The 22,303-nt window shown below is 38.2% G+C and overlaps 2 protein-coding genes across 12 annotated transcripts; one reads left to right on the top strand and one right to left on the bottom strand.

Annotated features, from left to right (window-relative positions):
- Positions 1 to 178: 178 nt before the first annotated feature.
- Positions 179 to 6,567, top strand: LOC115739185. Of its 4 annotated transcripts, none has more exons than XM_048271621.1 (9): positions 179 to 317; positions 662 to 750; positions 2,166 to 2,233; positions 2,313 to 2,407; positions 3,262 to 3,370; positions 3,671 to 3,684; positions 4,285 to 4,386; positions 4,463 to 4,659; positions 6,432 to 6,567. In XM_048271621.1, exons 1-8 carry the CDS (start codon positions 276 to 278, stop codon positions 4,619 to 4,621), a joined length of 678 nt encoding a protein of 225 aa, XP_048127578.1. In that variant the 5' UTR covers positions 179 to 275; the 3' UTR covers positions 4,622 to 4,659; positions 6,432 to 6,567. The 4 variants fall into 4 exon arrangements, with proteins under 4 accessions (XP_048127578.1, XP_048127579.1, XP_048127580.1 ...); XM_048271622.1 differs by lacking the exon at positions 6,432 to 6,567 and adding an exon at positions 4,830 to 5,031; XM_048271623.1 differs by lacking the exon at positions 6,432 to 6,567 and adding an exon at positions 4,757 to 5,031.
- LOC115739179 (flap endonuclease Xni) lies at positions 6,140 to 22,199 on the bottom strand. Of its 8 annotated transcripts, none has more exons than XM_048271611.1 (17): positions 21,959 to 22,198; positions 21,646 to 21,849; positions 19,684 to 19,915; positions 18,331 to 18,410; positions 16,580 to 16,618; positions 16,196 to 16,214; positions 14,031 to 14,084; positions 11,976 to 12,103; positions 11,578 to 11,646; positions 11,196 to 11,267; positions 10,440 to 10,525; positions 9,026 to 9,135; positions 8,562 to 8,612; positions 8,048 to 8,106; positions 7,789 to 7,833; positions 7,556 to 7,630; positions 6,140 to 6,883 (listed from the first exon to the last, which is right to left on the bottom strand). In XM_048271611.1, exons 2-17 carry the CDS (start codon positions 21,781 to 21,783, stop codon positions 6,713 to 6,715), a joined length of 1,428 nt encoding a protein of 475 aa, XP_048127568.1. In that variant the 5' UTR covers positions 21,784 to 21,849; positions 21,959 to 22,198; the 3' UTR covers positions 6,140 to 6,712. The 8 variants fall into 8 exon arrangements, with proteins under 8 accessions (XP_048127568.1, XP_048127569.1, XP_048127570.1 ...); XM_048271612.1 differs by having other exon boundaries at positions 22,096 to 22,193; XM_048271613.1 differs by having other exon boundaries at positions 6,140 to 6,832; positions 21,646 to 22,197.
- Between the last annotated feature and the right edge of the window lie 104 nt (positions 22,200 to 22,303).

Raw genomic sequence — 22,303 nt, 5'->3', positions numbered from 1 at the left:
ATGACATTGAATATTGAATTAAAATTTAATGATTATATTAAATATAAATTAAAATTTTTTAATTGATAATAAAATAAAAAATCTTTTTAATGAATAATAAAGTTTAGGGACAAATTTTTACGGCATTTTCTCTCCGGAAATCAAACCATTTTTTTTTTCCCCTTTGGCTAGAGAATTTCAAAACCAATTATCAGCTTCCAAAGCTTCTGTGAGCAGTACGAGTGCGCATCCACAGCGCAAAAGCTGATAACTCCCTTCGTCAACTGCAGACAACAATGGCGTCGATGACGATGACGTCGTCACCACTAAATTCGGGAGTAAGACATCCACTCACCCCCCAAGCTGCTTCATCGGTCAATCTTTCCTTGTTTACGTCGAGTTCGCCTGCTCTCTTCTTGTCTGATGTTTTTCGCTCTGCGTCGTGGAGTCTGGTTTCGATGGAAACTGAGGGTTTGGCCTAGTGATTTCAAAGAAAAGTTTCGGAAGGAAATGATGAACAATGGCAAAAAAAGAAGAAGCTCAAACTGAAGGCAAAATGCGTTTCATTTGGTGCTTGTTCTGCGAATTGATGATTGAAGCTTGTATTTTTAGGAATTTCACTTGTTCCCCTGGTAGTGTATTTGGTTTACGCGAGTCCTTCTGTTCTTGATTTCTTATGCAGGTTCCCATTGGGATCTCCCGAGATTTTATCCTCGCTCTTGACAACCCCAGAAACATCAAGTGTTGTTATGGACAGAGTAAAAATCATAGGTAGACTATTGGCATTGCATCTCCCATGCACTGTTCGTCCGTGAGAGGAAATGAACTTTTGTGCATGTGCATTTTCTCAAGTTCCTAGCATTCTTCACTAGACTTCAACAGTTGTTTCAAAGTTTGGTTTCACCCTTTGCCGGCCAATTTATGGCTTCGAACTTCAAGAATGGGTGATTCTATTAGCATGATCATTGTCCTTGTACTGTAGTTGAACACCAATATTATTTGATAAGATGTGTGCAAATGCACGGGAAGATTAGCAAACCAATATCTCCAACCCAATTGCAATGCCTGAATGACATTTCACCATCTAGTAAATAAAAGACTATTCCTTTGTCCATATATTTATAGCAGTTTTTTAGCATAATCAGAATTCTATTAAAAAGATACAGAGGTAGTACACATAATGACTTCAGAGGGAAAGCCACCCATTTACGTAGATTACAAACGAAAGACTCTTTCCATCACTTACAGCAGTTTTTCCAGCTATGCTGGCTGAAACATCAGGAATTTGATTCTTGTGAATGTCAACAACTGTGAATCACATCTTTACAAAAAAAAAAAAAAAAAAACAACTGTGAATCACCGGAGAAGGATAAACATTTTTGCTTAGGTTGTCATGGAGTTGAAACTGCACTGGTGAAGTTCAAACATGACCAATGGAGAGCAGATGGAATATCTTTGCTGTAATTGTCTTAACGTATTAAAGTTTGTGTATGTTCTGTTGTAGGAGTGCTCAACTTTCTGCTTAAATTTGGCTGTGCTTGGGTAGAAAAAAACGCACAACTCCTTGGGGTTATCTTGCACTTGGAAGAAGAAGTAGAAAAAGGAAGAAATATAGTGATAATTTGATTTTTTGTCACCGTAGTAAATAGGGGAGAAAATCGAATTTCTTTCTTCGTCTTTACAAAAAAAATAGACCAAGAAGTACTGTATTCTCTTTCGGATAGGCCCCGAAAGGAGAAGGAAGGCTGGAATGCCAACAGGTGTCTAGTATTGAATTCACCCGATGCGATAGTACCTATTTTGGGAACGTCTAGTGCCAAAGTAACTAAATGGGTAAGTCGCCAATCCCTAAAACGGACTATGGAATGTACTTTATTTGCTGGGTTATGTTACGGGCGGGCATTTTACCAAAGGTTTATATTGTATCAATCTACCCTTGTGTGATTCCCGTTGAAGCACATACTGGGAGGGTGGGTGCAGGGCGGCCGATAGTGCCCATAAATTTCATGATAGGTGCCCAAAGATTCATAGTGAATCTCAATAGGAACTTCTCTTGAAGCAATAACGTGTTGATCTAGTTGGTCTCAAGCAGTGACAGCTTTGACATATAAGTTCACTCTTACTGAGTCTGAATGCTTTTAAGTGGATTCATGTGCAATTTTTTTGCCCCCTGTTTCTGTTTTCAGGCAATCGACTTCTTTGTCTGTCAGAGGTCTGAGATACTTGTCGAAACCCATATGTGCAAGTGGTTCTGGTGAACTTCAGTTCTGACCATTTATACAAGTTTGCTTGATTTATCTTTAAGCCTTATCCACGCTTCTTTAGTTTTCCAGGTTTAGAGGCAGTGATTACAGACCCAAAGGACAATGCAGTAACTTTGAAAAATGCCAAGATTGTTGTAGAGTCCCAAAAAGAAAATCAGATGCAAGTGAGCCCTTCTCTCTCTTCTCTCTAGATTATCTTAAACATCAACTGCAAGTTGAGCAAAATTAAAAAAAGTTTTGACTACTTCTGTGGTCATTTGACCCTTGTGCTGAGTGAATTGATGTCTTGTAGTAATGGTTGGGTCAGAGCATACTATTCCATGCAAGTAGCTTACCTTTCCGCATCTATCTAGACTGTCTAGGCATTAGTAAATGCAGAAGCGCTATTTTCATATTTATCTGATGGTTTTTATTTTTATTTTCATCTTTTATGTTTTCATTGTGCCCTTTCCAACTCATTTCACCTGATTTATGATGCCCCTCTACTTTGGTCTAGCTGAAGCTATGAAGGAGCAACTTAAATTAATTGTGCATTGCTGAGTTGCATTCAATAAATCGTTGACCTTTATTGCATGAGTCTCTAGAAAGGGTCAACGGTGTTTGTAATGATCTTTTAACTAAAAAGCTCAAGTTCAAGCCCAAGGATTTATTTTTTCTGGCTCAAATAAACTGATGGGAACAGCTCATCTGATTTGTCTTCATAAATGTGGAGATAGATAAGAACCTTAGCATGTGCAACTACGCAAAAATACCATTTGAATTGCTTCCAAGCTATTGAATGGCAGCTGGGGCTTTTTATGGCGTGTGTAACTCTTTGAAGCCACGAAAAGATCGCACCTGAAGTTTCTGTATGTTATTTAGGTTTGGCCCTAAACGTCATGTATTTTCCAGAAGTAGGGATTTTGATTTCTTATCTCAACTTTAGCTGTGAGAAGTGACTTGCTTAGTATTCACTTTCAACCAAAAGAGTATTTGCTTAGTAAGCACCTGCAAAATCTAACGAGTTGTTGATTGCCAGCTGAGAGTGGATTTGACTGCCAATGAGACACAAAGAGTATTTGATCAGGTTCTGACTAATCTTGCTCGAACAGCACCGCCAATTCCAGGTTTTCGTAGGCAAAAAGGAGGTAAGAGACTGATATATCCTTTAAATGGATGAAAGCCTTCACATGTTCTTGGTCAAGAGTAATTTTGTTTTACTGTCCATCCTTTTCTGGATTAATAGAAGATTGGTAGACAGCTATTTATCAAACTTTAATTGTGTTGGCTCATCTATTTATCTTGGCTACTATTTCTTTCACAAAGAAAGAGTATGGCAAATTTAGAGTTACATGATTATCTTGCTTGTCTACATTACCCGTGCACTTTATCTGAAGTCGTGTATTCTGATCATGTTGCATTTGGCATACTCGTGGGAGCTTATCCAGGAAAAACATCAAAGGTGAGTGACCCAGTGATCTCCATATTCTATTTTAAAGGTTTCCATGATTTGACCTTTCTGGATGTGGTTTGAGACTTTGAGGCTTCTCATACCTGTCTGGTACGAATTTCTTCGATCTATCAGACTGCTGTGGAAATTAATCCGGAGATTCTGCCATCATTCTTTGATGGGTTATACTTTTTGCAGCTGCTATGTTTTGGAGATTAGATGTAACCTTCTTCTTGAGACCATTGTCAAGAAAAGACAGCATGTATGAATCTTCTTGATCCAAGAAGTGGTAGTATGGGACCATTCATCTTGCCCTTGTGAAGCGCTGGGCCAGTGATAAGGCTTGGTTGTTTCTTTATGCTGAGGGATGAGGAGGACCACTTAAAAATGGACCTATAGGCATCATATGTAGGCAGTGTAAGAAATTGAGATAACTGTAGCAAGAGATCTAGTGAGAAGCTTGCGTGTCTGCATCCTTCATTGCCTCTAGCTGGTAGTCTGAGGCATCACTCATTTGCATATTTTGCTTAAATTCAGTGCATCTATCTCTTTCTCTCCCAGTGAACTTTCAGCGCATGTTCTCATTAGAGGCCTGATGGCACCATTCAACAGGTTCCTAGGGATTTTCTCTTACAGATGCTTGGTGAAGACCGCGTCACCAAATTTGTGATTCAAGAAATAGTTACTTCAACAATGGCTGATTATGTGAAAAGGGCAAGTCTTTGTTGGTAAATTTATGTCGACCTCAAATAGGAATGATCTAGTAACACTGGAAAGTCTCTGACTTCAGGAAAACCTGTCTGTGAAAGAGAACAAGATCAGCACAACCCAGACAGCAGAAGAGCTCAAATCAGCGTTTGCTCCTGGAAAAGATTTCGGATTCAACACTATAGTGGAACTTGAAAGTCCAGAAATTGAGACATCAAGTTCCACCTCGGATGACTTGTAGGATTCTTATTCTTCATTAAGTGAAAAGGGAGATACACGGTAAGTTCTGTTTATTGTATTAGTTTAGTCCTTTGTCACAATTTTTTTGCCAAATTGAAGTTAGCATTGCTTGGTATACTTGTTACATTCTTCCTAGGCATCAATAACGAGTCTGTACATGGAAGTGTTTTTCAGGCATTGTTGCTGAAAATTCATTGTGTCTTGGCCAGGTTTCTATCTGTGGTCAATGAACTCTTGGACTTCATATATGATACGTACTGTATATTTCTCAATTAAAATATCTGGAACCCTTCGCATATCTTTGTCAATTTTCATCTCCCTCACATGTCATTGAACCATCTGGTCAGCATTAATTGGCATGTTTGTACTAAGCAGTGCTTGTATGTAGAGCTCTATGCTTTCTTTCTAAAACTGAGGGCAATATAATCGCAACAAACAATATTGGTTCCCCAGCTACATTGGCCTTTGTATTTTCCTTTGCAAATTTGGAAGGAAAAGAAGTGAATTAACTTTTGAGGTTATTTTGGAGCACTTGACGAGTGTTTTACGTAGAATCGAAACCTTTTCCTCTCAGATAGCTGCTGTAGCTCAAAGCTTTCGGGTTTCGTCCATGTACCTAAATGGAGAAACGAGATAGTTTGCATGGTGAGATAATTACTCATCTAATCTTTTCTTATCAGGAACCAAAAAGGAAAATTACCAAAAAATCCTAAATCTTTTGTAATTATGCCGATTTAGTTTTAAACTTTTTTTTTGTATTTTTCTAATAATTTTTTTTCTTCTCTTTTTTGGTTGGGGTTCCCAGCCTAAACAAAAAAAAAGAGACAAAATACAGAAAAACTATTAAAAATAATTTGAAAATTTGAAAATTTGAAAATATTATTAAAGATTATCCACACTAACGCTGGTTCGCCAATTGAATTGAATTGGCACAAATACAAAAGCTTTAGGGCTTAATTTTTCAAAAAAAATATTACAAATAAATTGACACAATATAGCTTTAGGACTTTTTTGGTTATTTTCCCTCCACTAGAAATGAGGGTAGACCACACCCCCTTGCAAGCCCAGGAACCAATTTAAACCAAACAAGATCTAGCCCAACTTTCAAGACCCAAGATCCAAGAGGCCCAACCCACACCTATTAACCAAGCCCAAAAACTCACCAACACACACCGTGGGACAGTTGGAGCCTACCCAAACAAATCGAGCCTAGATCAAAACATTAACTCTGCAGTTAGCACATAGAGCTTGAACTTCAGCTGATAGGACTCTCTTTCCATTGCAAAGGAGTGCCTAAAAAACAATCTTAAGAGCAAACATAACGTCAGCTATAACTCTGTTAGCGAGAGAATGAACCTTATCATGCAAGACATGATTCCTTTCCTTCCGAATATAGTAGATAGGGGCATTGCAGGCAAGCTTCATGAGTCTCACCCCCAAGCTGCAATCTTTGAAAGTACGTAAACACCATGAAAATCCCAAGCTGCTGTAGATCTGGAACAATTCAGTAGGCCAAGAATAGTAGGGAATTACTCATCCAATTTAATAATCTCTCCGCAGATTATATTCAGAGAAATGTAATCTTACAAAACCAGCAGAAATCTTACAGCACTGCTTCGGTGCTTGCACATGAAGAGGAAAATTGCACTTATGATCGATTAACAGGAGAGAAGTATTGCCATGTTTCTTGCTTTGGCAGCCGATTGTTCCCATTAGATTTTATCCACAAACCATTGACACAAAAACAGTATCAATCTCCACCTTGTACGCTCAACACATTATCATTCTTCCGTCACCCTTCCATGAAACAGGTGATGGTGCAGCATTGAGTCTCAATGCAGCAAAACGGGCAAGAATACACGTGAAAATGGAAAGGCCTCAGAAATTGTTATTTAAGTAGCTATTCTTCCATGCAGTTCTGAAGCCTACTATCTTCACATACTGAGCCATGGGTTTCCTTTTCCAGCCTCTGCAGAAATAATTGTGAGGAGGAGGTGACCCATAATCTTCGACCAATGTCGCTGAAGAATATTCACTCAGGGGTACCATGCTATTGGTGGCTATTGATCGACTGTACAAGAAGTACAATTGATCACCGCCGTTCAAGTTTCTTCCACATATTAAGAGCTCTTCGAATGATTGGATCAGCTGAAAATCCTTCAGCATATGCACCAATGGCTTTTAGAAGGCTGGTGAATTTCTCCCCGTTATCCTGTAACCATGCCAAGGTTAAAGGTAAAGCTTGTGAGTTCCTTATATGCAGCTGCGAAGAACATTGGTAACAAATTTATTATGTGCAAAGATATCTGTAGTGCTATAGATGATATTTATAGTAGGTGCTGGATGACAAAATCTGCATCCACTTCATACAGATCACAGAAAAAAGGATATCAAATGAGCTCAGGTTCCTCCACTCAATCAAAAAAGTATTTGAAGTGCTGGCTTCTGTTTTTGAGTTCGGATATAAGTGATAACAACCCTAACACAACCGATGCGGTGAATGAGTGGCCAGTAGCAACCTAAAACGACAGTGCCTCGTGTTTCTAATGAAGATGAAGTAATCATGCGCTTCCTCCCCTCAACCTTGGGCTTGAGAATCACGGGAGGCAGCACAGACTTTATCACCTCCAGAATCAGAACAGAAAACCTTGATTTTAGTCAATTCTGTAAGTTAAAACTGTGCCAGTTGTGAGCTCACAAACAGAAATTAACTAAACCAAACAGTACATGCATTGCTGATTCATCTGCTCTTTCATGAATTCGAGCAAGATGAAGCACTGTGTTGTGTCTGGATCGCCAAAGTTCAAGTCAAGCTCGTGCCTTAAGCCTTTTAATGCAACACACAACCAGTTAGAAGATGACTCGAGCGCCCTCTGATGCAAGAATTCTCCTTATGCATCCAAAATAGGAGAGAGAGTTTTATGATTACACAAACCTCAGGTTTCTTAAATGTGAGATCTTCAGTGGTGAATGGTACCATGTAGAACGGAAGATCTGAACGTATTAATGCCTGAAAAATAATGGAAAAGGAAAAACAAATCAGTCAAAAACCAAGGGTTTACCTTATGGAACATTTATTTATGAAAAGGAGATGCAGTTACCATGAAACTTGTAATTCTATTCAATGCATTAATATGAAGACATTAGAGGAAAAACAGGCTATAATACCAAGTTCTTGCTGAGGATAGCATTATCAGCCTGCGCTATCAAAGCCTGCATGGAAAAAGGGTGACATTGCTTGTTAATCTGATCAGAGACACATTAATTATCCATTAAGAGCAAGTGAGCAATTGAACCATGTATCCCTTAAAGAAGAGAGAAAGTTATGAGATCACAGATATTTTATTCAAAGAAGAAGCTGTGAGTGAAAAAAAAGTTGCTTGGACGTGTCTGATGCATTCCCACTTATAAGTAACATAAGAGTAACCTTTCTTATCCGCTCCTCTTCAACTTGATCCACACATTGCAACAAATTTTCCAATGTGCCTGCCAAGGCAAAAGATAACTTCTTAATCATCAAGCTGGATAATTTACTTGGTATTATAAAAGGCACTAATTGCAGCTAAATGAGCCCAGAAAGAGAACATTGATGCTGAGCTAACTATGTATTGACATTATTGTAGAATTTCGGATACATGATTGTACCACCGATGCTAAAAATAAGCTTTAAAGGGGATCAAGAATGAAGGCAAAACGCTACAGTGAATTATGATGATAGCATGCTCATAGCTAAATTTCAAATACTTGCACCATGTTGGTGATACTTACAAATCTGACTAACTATTGGTCAATGATCAGTACTAGCAAAATATCTTATTCTCCACCATAATAGCATCACAAAATGCCTTCTCATACATCTGATAAGCCTCCTACGAGGTGCCGCGGGTCCATACTAAATTAATTTAAGCGCATACAACTATGTCAGACCAAAACAAACTTACCAAATTTAGTAATCAGTTGCACTGCATGGACATTGCCAATCCCTTCAACTCCTGCATTAAATTCAACGATGCTTCAACCACCGATTTCAAAAAAATGCAATGTCTTCTCCCAAAAATTGCGAAAGCTAAAATATGTGCCATCAGCAATCTCCTTCTATGCTCTAATCCAAAGAAAGGATGACACCAAAACAGCGTCCCTTTTTAGTGTTTGTGCCATAACTGTGTTAAATAATTGTCAGAATTACGGTACGGACATGATTCAATAAACCCAAAAATGTGAACAGCATGTCATGCTTGGTCGTATTTGTCATGTCAGAAACTGCCACCTCTTTCAAGGGGATGTAATTTCAGTCTTTAAACCACTGGTTAACCAAAGTGGGTAAGGAAGAAAGCACAGATGAACAACTAAGGTCACCATCATCTCCTATATATGAATCAGTCACCAATGAGAACTACAAAATTACCCGGGATATTGTCGCACTTGTCACCTACAAGTGACACGACATCAACAAATTGAGAAGGCTCTAGAGCTCCATATTTTTTAGCAAAATCCTCCATCCCAAAGGAGACCATACTGCCAAAATGAGAGAGCAACAGTGAAGATCCCAATGGATAGAATAGTCACAATATACACGAAGAAATGTATGACTATAATATAACTTTTTAAAGTTGAGTGGCCAACTATACATTCTAGAAGCTTATGTTGTTGGAGAATACGACCACCAATATTTAGATCTTACAACTTTGTTTCAAGCAAAAGAATAGATGAAACTCAACATGTATAAAGAACACAAACCAATTCATTATATGAGAAATTGAGCTAGAGGCCGCATCATCTTAAAGTTGAGTAAGATGTTTGATGTAAAAGCTTCGATTGGTCAGGAATGACACAAATTATAACAATGTGCATGACAAGGTCAAAATATCAAAATGCACACGTTTACAGATGTTACTTCAAGTTATTTAAAGAAAGAAAGCTGTATACTTTAGCGAGAGGCGCATAATTAGTCAATCAATAAGCATTTATATAAGCTGTCAGATTTTTTCCATATATTGCACATCTGGATCTGGAAGAATGAAAAATTTTACATCTCTATTCATACTGCTTCTGTTAGACATTTCAGCATTTTAGAAATGTAGCCATCAAACTCTACTCAGTAGTCACTACCATATCCTCCGTACAAAATCTACATACAAAAGGTCATTTTTAGATGTTTGCTCCATGTCCTATTAGGCCTATCCTATCTGATTGATTCTGACTTGCACGCCTGCTAAAATGGTCATTTCATGTACCATATCCACCAAAAAAAGTCTTAATCCCTGATTGTCAATTGAGACCATAAACATATATGACACATCTTTCTTAGACAAACATGCCCTTTTTTAGCAGTTTCACATCCACCAAAGTATCCTCGTTGAGGATACATTCCTATTGTCTCGTGTACCCAGGAACTCCTCTCATACATAATTACCTTTGACAGACACTGGACAACTGCAGAGAACATCAGTGCATAGCACACTTTCTCCACTACATCCCTCCCACTTGAATCCTATGAGATGTATCCATCAACATTTCCTATTTGTTGAAATTGGCCCAAGATGTTAGGATGAGTGATCTCAAGCAGAAAACGGCAAAACATCTGAAACCAAATTTTCATTCTCTGTGCTAAAATTCGAAGTCTTTTTTCAACCACTCTCTCCAAGTTGTATATATTGTAGCACAGAAAAATAATTAGAAGTACGTTCGGGTTCAAATTCATAAGAAACAATGACCATGAAGACCTCTTTTTTTTTTTTTTTTTTTTTTTAAATCACCACAGAGATTTTAACAAAAGCTAAACCAATTTTAGGCAAAACAACAAGTGACTTTCTACTAACTCGAAACCACGCGGAGCAATGCGCAGAAGACGTAATGGAGGAGACAAAATCTGGAAAAAGTCCTTGTCTGGGGAGACGACCCGAACCTGTGGCAAAAGGAGCACAAGTAGGATTAACTAATAATGGATGTGGAAATACTGAAATCATCTGAGAATCTGAATGAAGAGGTTGACGAAAAGATATACTGACAGACAAGAAGAACATGGGAATTGCTTGGTGCATGCATTTAATAGATGATAAGATACTGGTGAATGAGATTAGGGTGGGACTAACACCCATAAACTATGGGGACTGGCCTTGCCCAAGTCCTTACCCTGATCACAAGGAGAGAAGGATTGAAGGCGCAAAAGTTAAAAATCGATTGGACCTTCATCAATGTAAGCATTGAAGTAGAAACGATGCAGCTTTAATGTACAAGAGGCTACCTGAACTAGTAGTGAGATCTGGAGACCAAGTTATTACTGCATCTTAAGTCCATTTTGCAGAAAGATGGAAGGACCATAGTTATTATTCTGGATATAATAGGGATGCAATGGATCGCCAAGATGAAGCAACACTTGATTGAAGAATGTGACATAAGCTAAAGATAAGATTCACGGGATTGCAATAAACGCAAGCTAGGCTCCTTGAGATAGATTGTTCAACAGTAAAAAGATCAAGTATCAGCATATACAAATCAAGTATATAATCAAAGTGAAGGTGTTTTGATGTATATTTGGGCTTTTTTATGGAGGGAGAAAATCAAAATGTGTACACCTGAGAAAAGGTTGGGACCCCTATTAGGCACAGAAGATTGACGGCATCAAGTAGTTCCTGTAGAAAGATGCACTACATGCACGGAGTCCACGTCAGAAAGAGAAGCTTAAGAAACAAGGGTTGGAACCCTTGAGCACAACATAAGTATAGATCTTAAATGGTTCACAGACGGAATAGTGCATGAGGACAGGAGGATCCACATGATAACTAACTTTCAGGGAAGAATTTGGTTTATAGTTGTTGTGTCACCATTTTGTCAAGGAAAGGCGAAAGAGTCTGTCATATAGACTATAAAAGTACTCTCATTGCTCAAAAGCAAGCTGGAGCACGAGAATCATCGTCACAGAAGTAAAACTCTTCTTTAAGTGAAAGAGGAAAAGACCTTGTAGCCTGCCTCAACACTCCTCACAGCCAAGGTTCCAATCACATCGTCAGCTTCAACACCAGGCACCTGCAATCGACATAGCTCTTGACTGGTCAGCGCAAACTGTAAAAAAATCAATAATTTGCCAAAACCAATAGTTCAGAAATTCCCTCAACAGTTCAAAGCTGCACTGTTTGAACAAATATCAAGAGATTGTGAAAGAAATTAGTGATGAAACGCTTATCCAAGGATGTGGATTGGAAGGCCACCCTTTCTTTGTAAAGATATTAGTGATGAAACGCTTATCCAAGGATGTGGATTGGAAGGCCACCCTTTCTTTGTCTGCACCCGCCACTCCTTTTTTCACTCTCTAGTATACGTATATTAAGGAAATAGGCAATTGATAAATCATATACCTCAATTACTTTGATGGACATGGCCTTGATGGATGCTTTCAGGTATTGGAGTCCCTGGACAATGGTGTCTGGTGTGGGGGGACGGTTGCTCTTGTATGTTGGGTATAAAGTATGCCGAAAATTCAGACCTTCAACATATCCAAGAATGCATCATCGGTTTTGCTGGTTTTTCAGACAATTTAATTAAATGGACAAGTGAAGTACAGAAAATAAATGCAGAATGACCTAAAGAATGTGAACAAAGAATTGCTGCAATATCTTAATCAGCTATCATGCTTGATGTCAAAAAAAGAAGTTGCAACACCAATTCAAGGCCCTGCTTATCAAATGTTTAATGTGAGAGAAGTCAATAGAGGAATCTATACGAAAGAGAACGCCTATAACATATATGGAGTCTTAAGGAGCATGTCAATACGTCTGACTGAAGCCTGAAGCCTGTAAACCCTAGCATGTGGGTGAAACAATGGCCAAACCCCATAATACAAAGAGAGGTCACCAATGAATGGGAAGCATGAGAAATCAAATAGAAGAATTGTTGGCTTGATACCATGTTGAATTGAGCGTGCAAACAATTATTCCAAAAACTTAAGCTTGCAAAGAGTGGCGTAGTTTATTCCATATCATAACAGCTGCTATTTACAGCAATTGAAAAGACGTTACTCCCTGGAGGCATGTATCTTATCACATCTTCTCAAATTTCATTAATAAATTTATCAAGTTAATTCCCTTCCACGGATAACTAAACAGGTCACCACAGGTTAACAACGATAGCAGCTGTTCTAAACAATGACCTCTGAACTAATGAAACAAATTGAAGCTCAATCTCAATGGGAAAAAAGTTGACAGAAACCATTCTTCACCCATATTATACACGATGTAGTAGACAACGACATTTGTGGAAAAGCCTTACACTACTACTAGTCTTAATATCCAAAAATAGCTCATTGCAAATTTGCACATCATCCTCCAAGGTCGTCTCAAGTTTTCTATTTCCAATTAACCAAACACTTGGTTATCCATCGATCAAGACCACCATCTGTGGAAAGTTAGACATAGACAACAATCTTTTGAAGAAAGCACAATGCCTTTGAGGGTGGAAAGTTAGTGGTCTCATGTGTTATATTTGCTCACCAGGAAATGTGTTTATTATCACTATATCCAGTCTCATGAGAATCCAATAGCACCATTCAGCTCTTTACAACTCGGTAACAATCATCAACTCCATGTCATTTATATAGATTCATACGGTCCCCATCTGGATTTGCCTTTTAAAAGACGACGTATAACTAATAATATCATCAAGATAAAAAAACTCTTTTGGGGTGGTTTGAAATTCACGTTATGACGCTTTCTCCGGGTTATGCCCATAGCTAACCAACAGACATTTCTATGGCTAGTCCATGAACTATAAAACATTGGAGTCGAATTTGAAGCAAATCCATAATGATGAAGTTAGAAAGCGAAGATTAGTAGGCTAGATTTTCAGCAATCTATTTTCAAATACAGGGAACCCCCTAGCTTATTGTCACAACCCCATTGTTCAAACATTAAATTAGACATATCAAAGTTGACATTTGGTAGCTAAAAGAGGACATCAGTAAAATTACTAATGATTAACAAGCCAGATAAATAAGGATAATCTTCACAATCTCGTTCCAATTAGATATGCATGAAAACCACAATGGAATGAACTACCCTAATGTTCCTCACTCTAGATGGCATATTCTACAAAAGGTTCCAAACTGAAAGGACAAGATTGCATATACCTAGAGAAGAAACTTTATCATGCTAGATTCTAGTGATAAAAAGTAAATCCTACTCGGTATCAGATAAAAATCGAGAGAAGCATGATGTCAATCATCTTCCACAGTGTGATACTCATATAAGAGAACTCCACAAGAAACGGAGGCATGTAAATGCCCTTCATGTAATAGACTTACATGATCATGTAGGAACGACCTCTTTTTTGTCATAATAAACGAAAATATCACTTCCTTGGCTTGGATATGGCCCAATTCTAACAAATCATCGAATAAAGAACTTTGAAAAGCATACCTTTAGCCATGACACTTTCTTTGGACGGATTAAAAGTATGACCAAATGGAATTCCTGAAAATAAAAGGTCCCCTTAGTATAATTTTTCTCAAAACCACTAGTGCAAGCCAAGCATCTCACAATCACCAACTAAACATCTTATTTTAACCACAAAGCAAGACACACTGGTTGCACAGGACTGAAACAACAATGTGAATTTTCAGAAATAAGGTGGCGTGAAAATTTACAACATCAGTTATCAGCAAAAGATAGTCCAGAACTTCCAGTGCTTTTAAGGAATTGCCCGCTTGTCCTCATGCACACTCCCAATGTACATGGGCAACACCCAGTTAGAAGGTCAAGTAAAATCCTATTAAAGGATCGCTTGACAATCGGAAATTAAGTTGGAATAGCGAAGAACTGAAAGAATCACCTACACCACCACCCCTTCGCACATGGCACAAAGAGAGAGAGAGAGAGAGAGAGAGAGGGTATGCATGGCAAGAAGGAAGCTTCCATTGGATGCTTTACTAGGAAATTAGTGCACTAAGCTTCAGCTTTCAAGTATTTTTGTAACAAAGAGTTCAATAAACTTCTTGAATTGTAGCAAGAAATCAGTTAATGTTATTCAATGTATTTCCAAACCAGACTAATAACTTCCCATTAAACATTTTGAGTTAACCAAATGCAGAATCAAACAAATTGTGCTCTCTCAGAAAATGGCTAAAAGTGTGGTATAGGGGCAGCTATACACTTGAGCAAAAGAATGATAGAGGATCATAACAGATGGTGCTACCAGGAAATCACGGTGTCAGAGAAGGGACAATAAGAGACAGGAAGAGCCGCTGATTAGGAGAAAATCCAAATACGGAAATTTAGTTCCAATCACCTATTTACCATTGAATAAAGAACACAAGCTTTGTAAAGAAAAACAATTGAAAGAAAATGTGGTTTCACCAAACACTTAATTATCCCTAATCTGAACTATTAAAAGGACTAAGCATAATCTCTTCCATTAACCTTCTCCCTGCATTCACTTGAGCAAAACATAATTCATGAAAGTCCAGCCAAACAATGGAGTGCTGCTTGAAGTGATGGAGAAATAATTCCTCAACAGATTGTTCTAATGTTCAAAATGATGCAACTTTTGGCAGGCATTCGCAAAGGACCTAAGTTCCCAAAAATCTCAGGGACTCATTAAACATGTTAGCAAACAACCCCACCAATTGCTATGTCTAGTGAATATTCCAATTTAATACTTCAGTACTGCAATTTTTTAAATTTTCGGGATAGCAACAACAATGAAATTTTCTGAATGCAGATGCATTCACTGGTTGACCATTGTACTAGTGAAATAGAAGGTAATAAAATTCAAGGTTTACCACTTTTAATCACGTGGCTCACAATATTTATGAGAACACCGTATGTGCGTGAAGACCTTTTGAGTAATTCACGAGCAGAACTCAGAAAAGAACAAATTTTCTAGTTCAGAAGCAGAGCAATTGATTTCTTAACTCTCTTTTCATTCAATCATGCGTTGTTGACAAAACATAAAACCCATTCAGGATGTAAGCATTTGAAGATCATGGCAGTCCCCCAAAAGTCACAATCCATAAAAGAAAAAAAGGGAAACATAAATAAACAAGAAATCGTCCTTCCGCAACATTAACAAAATCGTAACAGTATTTTGCAACATAAGCATTTGAAGATCCTTGCCCGGGAACCACCAACCTAGGAAAAGAAACGTTATTCACTTTAAAGCATATAGTGTATTTATTCACCCTCAACTAAAACCATCCGATTATCTAATCTAGAAAGAGGACAAAAAGAGCAGATACTCAGAAAAAGCATGCAAATGCCTAAAAGAAATTTCTTCGATTACTATAAATTTCAGGACAGGTACAATAACATTGTCTCAAATGCATTCATCAACTAAAACTCACTCATTGCAGAAGCACTAAAAAAGAATTTGCATGCTTGTTATCCTATGCCAAATATGACAAAAAATGATTTTTGTGCACTAGCTTTCTTTCTATTTTCCCTCCTGTTACTATTCGGGGAATATATAGAAAAGGGAAGATATAAAGAAACCAAGCAGTCTGAAGAAACTTAAATGATAATTAAATTGATATACCATGATAGAAGAAACTTCAGAATAAAAGGAAAGCGCAAAGGGTAATTCTCACCATCATGGTCGAATACCACCTGCAGGGAAATCAATACTCAATAAGCAAACATATACTTGCTAAGGCAAAAAGAAAAGCAATTGAAAAATAGAAAGAAAGGCTGGTAGGCATTCTCACAGCATCCATAAAATATTATTAAACCGAACACAAAATACCGAGTCTCGCAAGTTTAAGCAAGTAAATGCTAGCATAATTTCTACCCCCAAAAGAAAAAAAAATCTCTATCTTGATACAAGTGCAAATGAGGGGAAATCGCTCAGAAAACATCTCAAGAAGCCTTTAACAATATTGGTTTGACAGATTATTTTTACAAAATGAGGAATAACATAATAGCTAGCAATTGTGAATACAAATATAGATCTCTAAAGGGAGATGAGGACTTACTGCTGCATGGGAAGGGACAAATTCAAGGACATCAATGATCTGCAGCAGAAACAAGAAAAAACGAAAAAGTTCAATAAAACCAGGAGAAAAATTTAAATGAAAAGGTAAAAATGATGAAGAAAAAGTTTGCCGTGCTTCTAAAGGCTACAAATCCTACTTAAAAAGAGGCACCAAATGCCACAGAACATTCGGGACAAAAAAGCAGAGTCAGTTTTTTATCGGAACAATTTTCTACCATGTGAAACAACTATAAAAAACCACATCCAGAGGATAAGGTAAGGATGGGAATAACTGACAAAACCAGCTTGGCTTTATATTGTGATGCGGTACTTCCTGAGTAACTAGCATGAAACTATAAGTGGCCAAAATAACGCTCTTCTTGTCGTAATATCTAAACATCACTTGCTGATTCAACAAATCATTTCAATATCAACATTTATTTTATTCACTAGGAAAACAGCTCAGTTATATAATTATTATATGGGATAATCATAAAAGGTTGATAGCCTCTGGTTCTCCTTTCATGAACAAGAGAGCTTTAGGCATAAAATGATGCCATTAAGATTAGAGCAGTCAAGTCAATCTCGGTCTATCAGAAAATTAGGGGCACGATGATGCCGCAAGGAAGATCCTTTTAGGAAGCGACATCTTCATAGGTCGATTATAGTTTAGATTTTTACAACCCGATTGTGGTGATTAGGGGTCCCCTTTAACCCTGAAAGGGGGGAATGCAAAGCCAATATAGATCAAAGGGCCTAAGTCCATCCGCCGGCCCAACCCACGAATTACATTCGATTATTTTATTGCCCAACTCGGTTAGAAGCTCACATTACTGAGCTAGTCAGGTCATCATTGGTCAATTGCACGTTTGTGAAGTTTGTCTTTCGACTGAAAGTTGCAAGATATGTGTATGCACTTGTGGATGTGGTTGATTCAATATGATGCTTAAGACATTCTACCAAAAGGATCCTATTACCAATTTCCAATGAATAGACACCATCTTTTGTGGCCGAAAAATGGACGCATGATTGGCACTTTCATAAAGAACGTCATGAAATCATCAGAAAGTACATCAAGTAGACTGCACAAAATTACATCTGTAAACTGCGAACTCATTATAAGACAGGAATTGGTGTGAACACGTCACTATGAGAATTTGAAATTCCTTGCAGTTTTAAGTCATTGCAGCAAATTATACCCAAAGAGTAATTAAATCCATGATGCTCGATCATACTGATATCAGTTAGAAGACATCCTAAAACCGTCCAACTTTCTAAACCAACTATGATGAGTACAAAAGGGCAAAAGTCAAATTATTATGCAACTAAAGAAAATATACCAACCGTCCAAGCATGTCCGACAAAATATTAGCATGTCCTATTGCATAGGTACATTACTTGACCCAAAACATGGATAAATATAGGTTCTTTGGGTAAGTCAGCACGACATTTGTAGCTATGCTGTGATATCCCTGAGCGGAACAAACAGAAATCGAGCACGTCTCCTCTTAAGTCTCAATTCTTATCCAATATGCACAACATCCATTTTTTTACATTATCAACAGGAAATGCACTACCATTGCATTACCAAGTTTCACCATTTTTAGGCAAGGGCTATAAAATTTTTCACAAAGAAGAGAATACTGTAGACATATCACAAAGCTCATACAAAGTCCAAAAATCATTTCGGTATTAATCAAAGACTGTATGAATGAAGACACCAATTGATTATACACACTGACAAAATCTTACAAGAGATAAAGCTGTAACAATAGTCAAAACCCAGTCTCCATTCCCATCTGCATGTGATAAGTGCCCATGATGCAACCTGGCTACTCTCAACCAAGAAAAGTAAACAAGTTTATCAATTAATAGAGACATTAACTATAAAGAAGACAGGAAAGAGAACAACTAACAAAAGTATAGATGCTTCACTGCTGTACGTTACAAAGCTACCAAAGTGATTTGTGCATACAAAGTGTCGGGTCAAGGAGTCAAAATAATTCTTGAAGACATCAAGTTACAGTGAAGTTCAACAAGTTTCAGCACAAAATATCCAAGATGCATATATAAAGTATACAATAGCCAACAAAGATTTGATGAAGGTCATCCAAAGCTTGTGGAGGTATAGTTCCTTAACATTGATTATTAATATTGCTGTCACTGGGATGCCAACAAAGAATGGCATTTTTTCTCTTGCTACTGCTTGGAGCACCTCTTGGAAAATCACCTAAAGTTTCTCAGCAGAAGTTGCTTCAGTTTACTAATCATATACCAAACCACAGTATTTCTGCCTGGTTATAATACAAGTTTGTCAGAATGCTAATGTCTCAAGGACATGTGTTTCATGTTCTGGAGAAGATGAATCACGGAGCCAATTGTTTTGGGATTGCCCTGTGTCAAACGAAAGCACGGACAAGATTATTTAGATTGGGTTCTAGAAACAGAGACTGTTGGATCATAGGATCGTGAACTGCCACGGGCTACTACGTATCTTCAAGGGATATTCTGAAATTTTCAAAGATAAAACTCCACTGTGTTCCTGCATCTATTGCTTGTCAAGGTCTTGTAATCTTGCAATACATTAACATATACTCGTAGTTGCAGATTCCATTCATAAAGCAGTCGATCTTAGGTAGCTACTTAATGGGAAGAAGTTAGTTGTAGTAACAGGGAGATAACAGCTGTTTGTTGATATGCTTTAGCCTGTAGCAGGAGTGGCAATAAAACCACCTAGGGCGTTTTGGCAATAAAACTCTAAATTATCACGGCAGTAAAAAGACATGGTGAAGTTGCTATTCAATATTCACTTAGTTGAGAAAATCCGGCCATGCTATTTAGCAAAATCTAGTGTCAGAACTGCAATTCCCTTTTTAACTTTCCTTACATCCATCCCATAATAAACAATGTTATGGCAAGGTGTTTATTAATCTTCATTTAGCAGACACAATTCTTTCGTAGAATAATAAAAAAACCTGGATTCAATGCTGTTTTATTTTGGAAATGTGGAATACAAGGAGAAGTACCAAAATTTGCTACGTAGTCAGCCCCAGAACCAAATCAGAAGAAAAAGTAGAAGGGTTCAGCAGATGTCGCATGACATACCCAAAAGCTTGTAGTATGCTCTATATATAACTGATGTGCCATCAACTAGCATTACCCTGCCCCCGGAAGAATCGGCCTTTGCTTCTCTTTCTTCCTGATTGACTGGATCCAAAAGTGCATCTTGGCCTACCATGAGACTAGTTTTAGAAGGAATCACCGAATTCCTAGAAGAAGTTGCAGTGATAACTCCAGGTAGAGTTGCGAACGAACGTTTTGCCAGCATATAGTGGCCCTGGAAAAGAGAGAGAGAGAGAATGAAATGCTAACAGTAGCTAATCCAAGAAAAGAGTAGCTAAAAATGTGTATAGCTGAACATCTTGTGCCATGAATGAAATCTGTAAACAAGACATCGGAATTGCCAAAGTAATCCTGAATTCACTCTCTCAGATTTTATAGACAAAAGTTTTATGTTGCTTTCAATTTTATAGAAACTTTTAAGTGTCCCTCTTGAAATTCATGACACAAATCTATTTTCTAAACAGAGGACGATATACATTAACAAACTGATGGAGACAGTATCTTCGACAAATAGGATTTGGTGGACATGTTCCTAAAATAACCATGTACAACTGAAAACAACTGAAAACTTCTTCCCTCCTCATTCTTGAAAACATTTAACGGAGAATCTTAAAAGAATAATGCAAGATATAGCCACGCTTGTTCCATGGGACTTGAAAATCCAGCTCCTTGTTGTTTGAAGAAACCCTCCACTTCAATTGGTATTTTTTCACAAAAAGCAAACATCCATTGAAGTAGCACGGATGGGGCTACAGCTCAGCCCTGCCAAACAGGGTCATATCAACCGGGCACAAGCCTTTTTCTCAACAACTGATGGTACTGTTGTCACTTTCGTGAATGTTGGATTTCCAAATCATAAGATGCCGACTGCATGGTATACAACAAAAGAACACAAGGCCTTTACTGAACAATGCTCAAGCTATAAAATGGACTCTACCGTGTATGCCTCTAAAAAATGCATTTTAAACAGTTGCCATGGATTCCCTAGCAAATATCCCTCGATTTCATGCCAGTAGTTGCATTCAGTTAATCCTTAATCAATAAAAGAGGCAAGTGACATTGATTTGGAGCAATTTAGATAGCAAAAGATTTCTCCTCCTCTTCCATATCTTTCCATTAAGTTTTAGGAGGCAACAGCCCTTCATGGAAACAAATATTGAACATAAAGATTCCGTCAAGATGGTCCCCTTTTTTTGCAGTCATGTGGAGGGACAGCTGGATTAAGAAGTATCCTTTTGAATGAGAATCAGAGAAAAGAAAAGAGAATTTGGAAGATGATTGCTATGTGTGTTTGGGCATGCGCGAAGGCAGCAAAAAGAGCATATCATCTTTTGTTGCCTTATGAACGTGCATTCGTTGTTTGTAAGTTGAAACTCAATTCTTAGATATATTTAAGTTCATCGCATGATGCTAAAACCAGTAAAGAATCTGATTTGTTCCAGCCACATAGGTGCCACTTCTCAGTTTGAAAGATAGACTAAGACGACGGTTCCATATTTCATACTATGAAATAATGTAATGAGAAAAAGCAAGACAAGGTGAAAATTATACTAACTTTGGGGTGGTGGGTGGGGAGAGGGGGGGGAGGGGGTGATTTAAAACTATTCTCAGCAATCCTCCAATGCTTGTTGCATTGTGGTTAGAAAGAAGACCTGTCTCTAAGAATTTCAATCACTGTAGGTCTCTTGAATAACTTGTTCACGGATTGACTTCTTACTTACCCTTCAAAAGACAATATAGCATCTCACTGTAAACCAGCAGCTTCCACTTGCTGGGAGTATCTTGTTCTATGGGCTTGCAACTCAACAAGCTTCAACAAGTGATGTTGGCAACTCTACCCACTAAACAGCACTACCAGCCCACCAGAACAATACTAAAGATAGTAAAGTAGATGCACAAAATGTCGACCGAGAAAAGGCCTAAAGAACATGCCCCGATTGTTACCTTTCTCGATGAAACGGGTAGACGGTTTGTGGGATTTAATCTGCCAATGCTTCTGGGTCTTGCCAAGTTAGTCCTGGACCAGATGAAACTCCTCCACAAGGAATGAACGTGAATGCTCGCGGATTGATGGTACGCCATGTGATCGTGGCAACCACACTCGGCAACTACAGCATTGAAAGCGAACCCCCGAATTGCTCGCGTGACCTGAAATGCGGAAGCCCCAGGAGTTTCAAAAATCGCTAGCGGTTATCATGCTTCAACCGATCAAAAACCCTTGTCACTTGTCCAAATTCCGACACAACTCGTCACATACTTCGACTGTCCGGCTACGTCAGTTACTGAAACTGCTGGAGGCAGCAATTTGGAGCCCGCGCAAAGCAGAGAATTCTCAGTAGCAGCAACTTCACTGTGGCTGCGGAGAAAGAGAGAGAGAGAGAGAGAGAGAGTTACGGTGGCTGATTACGAGGACCCTCAGCTTCGCTCTGCGGAGAAGTTCTGAGATGGCGGAGATGAAAGCGCTCAACGTCGGTGTCGTCTGATTTTTGAACCCATCGTTCTATCGGAACTCGGAAGAAATGGAGCGAGAAAATCCGGTTCATCATCGGACCCGGTCTGAACTGGTTGAGCGGCCCGGTTCGATTTTCAAGCCGGTCTGAAC

The sequence above is a fragment of the Rhodamnia argentea genome, chromosome 10, assembly GCF_020921035.1.
Source record: "Rhodamnia argentea isolate NSW1041297 chromosome 10, ASM2092103v1, whole genome shotgun sequence".
Lineage (NCBI taxonomy): Eukaryota > Viridiplantae > Streptophyta > Magnoliopsida > Myrtales > Myrtaceae > Rhodamnia > Rhodamnia argentea.
This window is presented reverse-complemented; position numbering and strand designations above follow the sequence as displayed.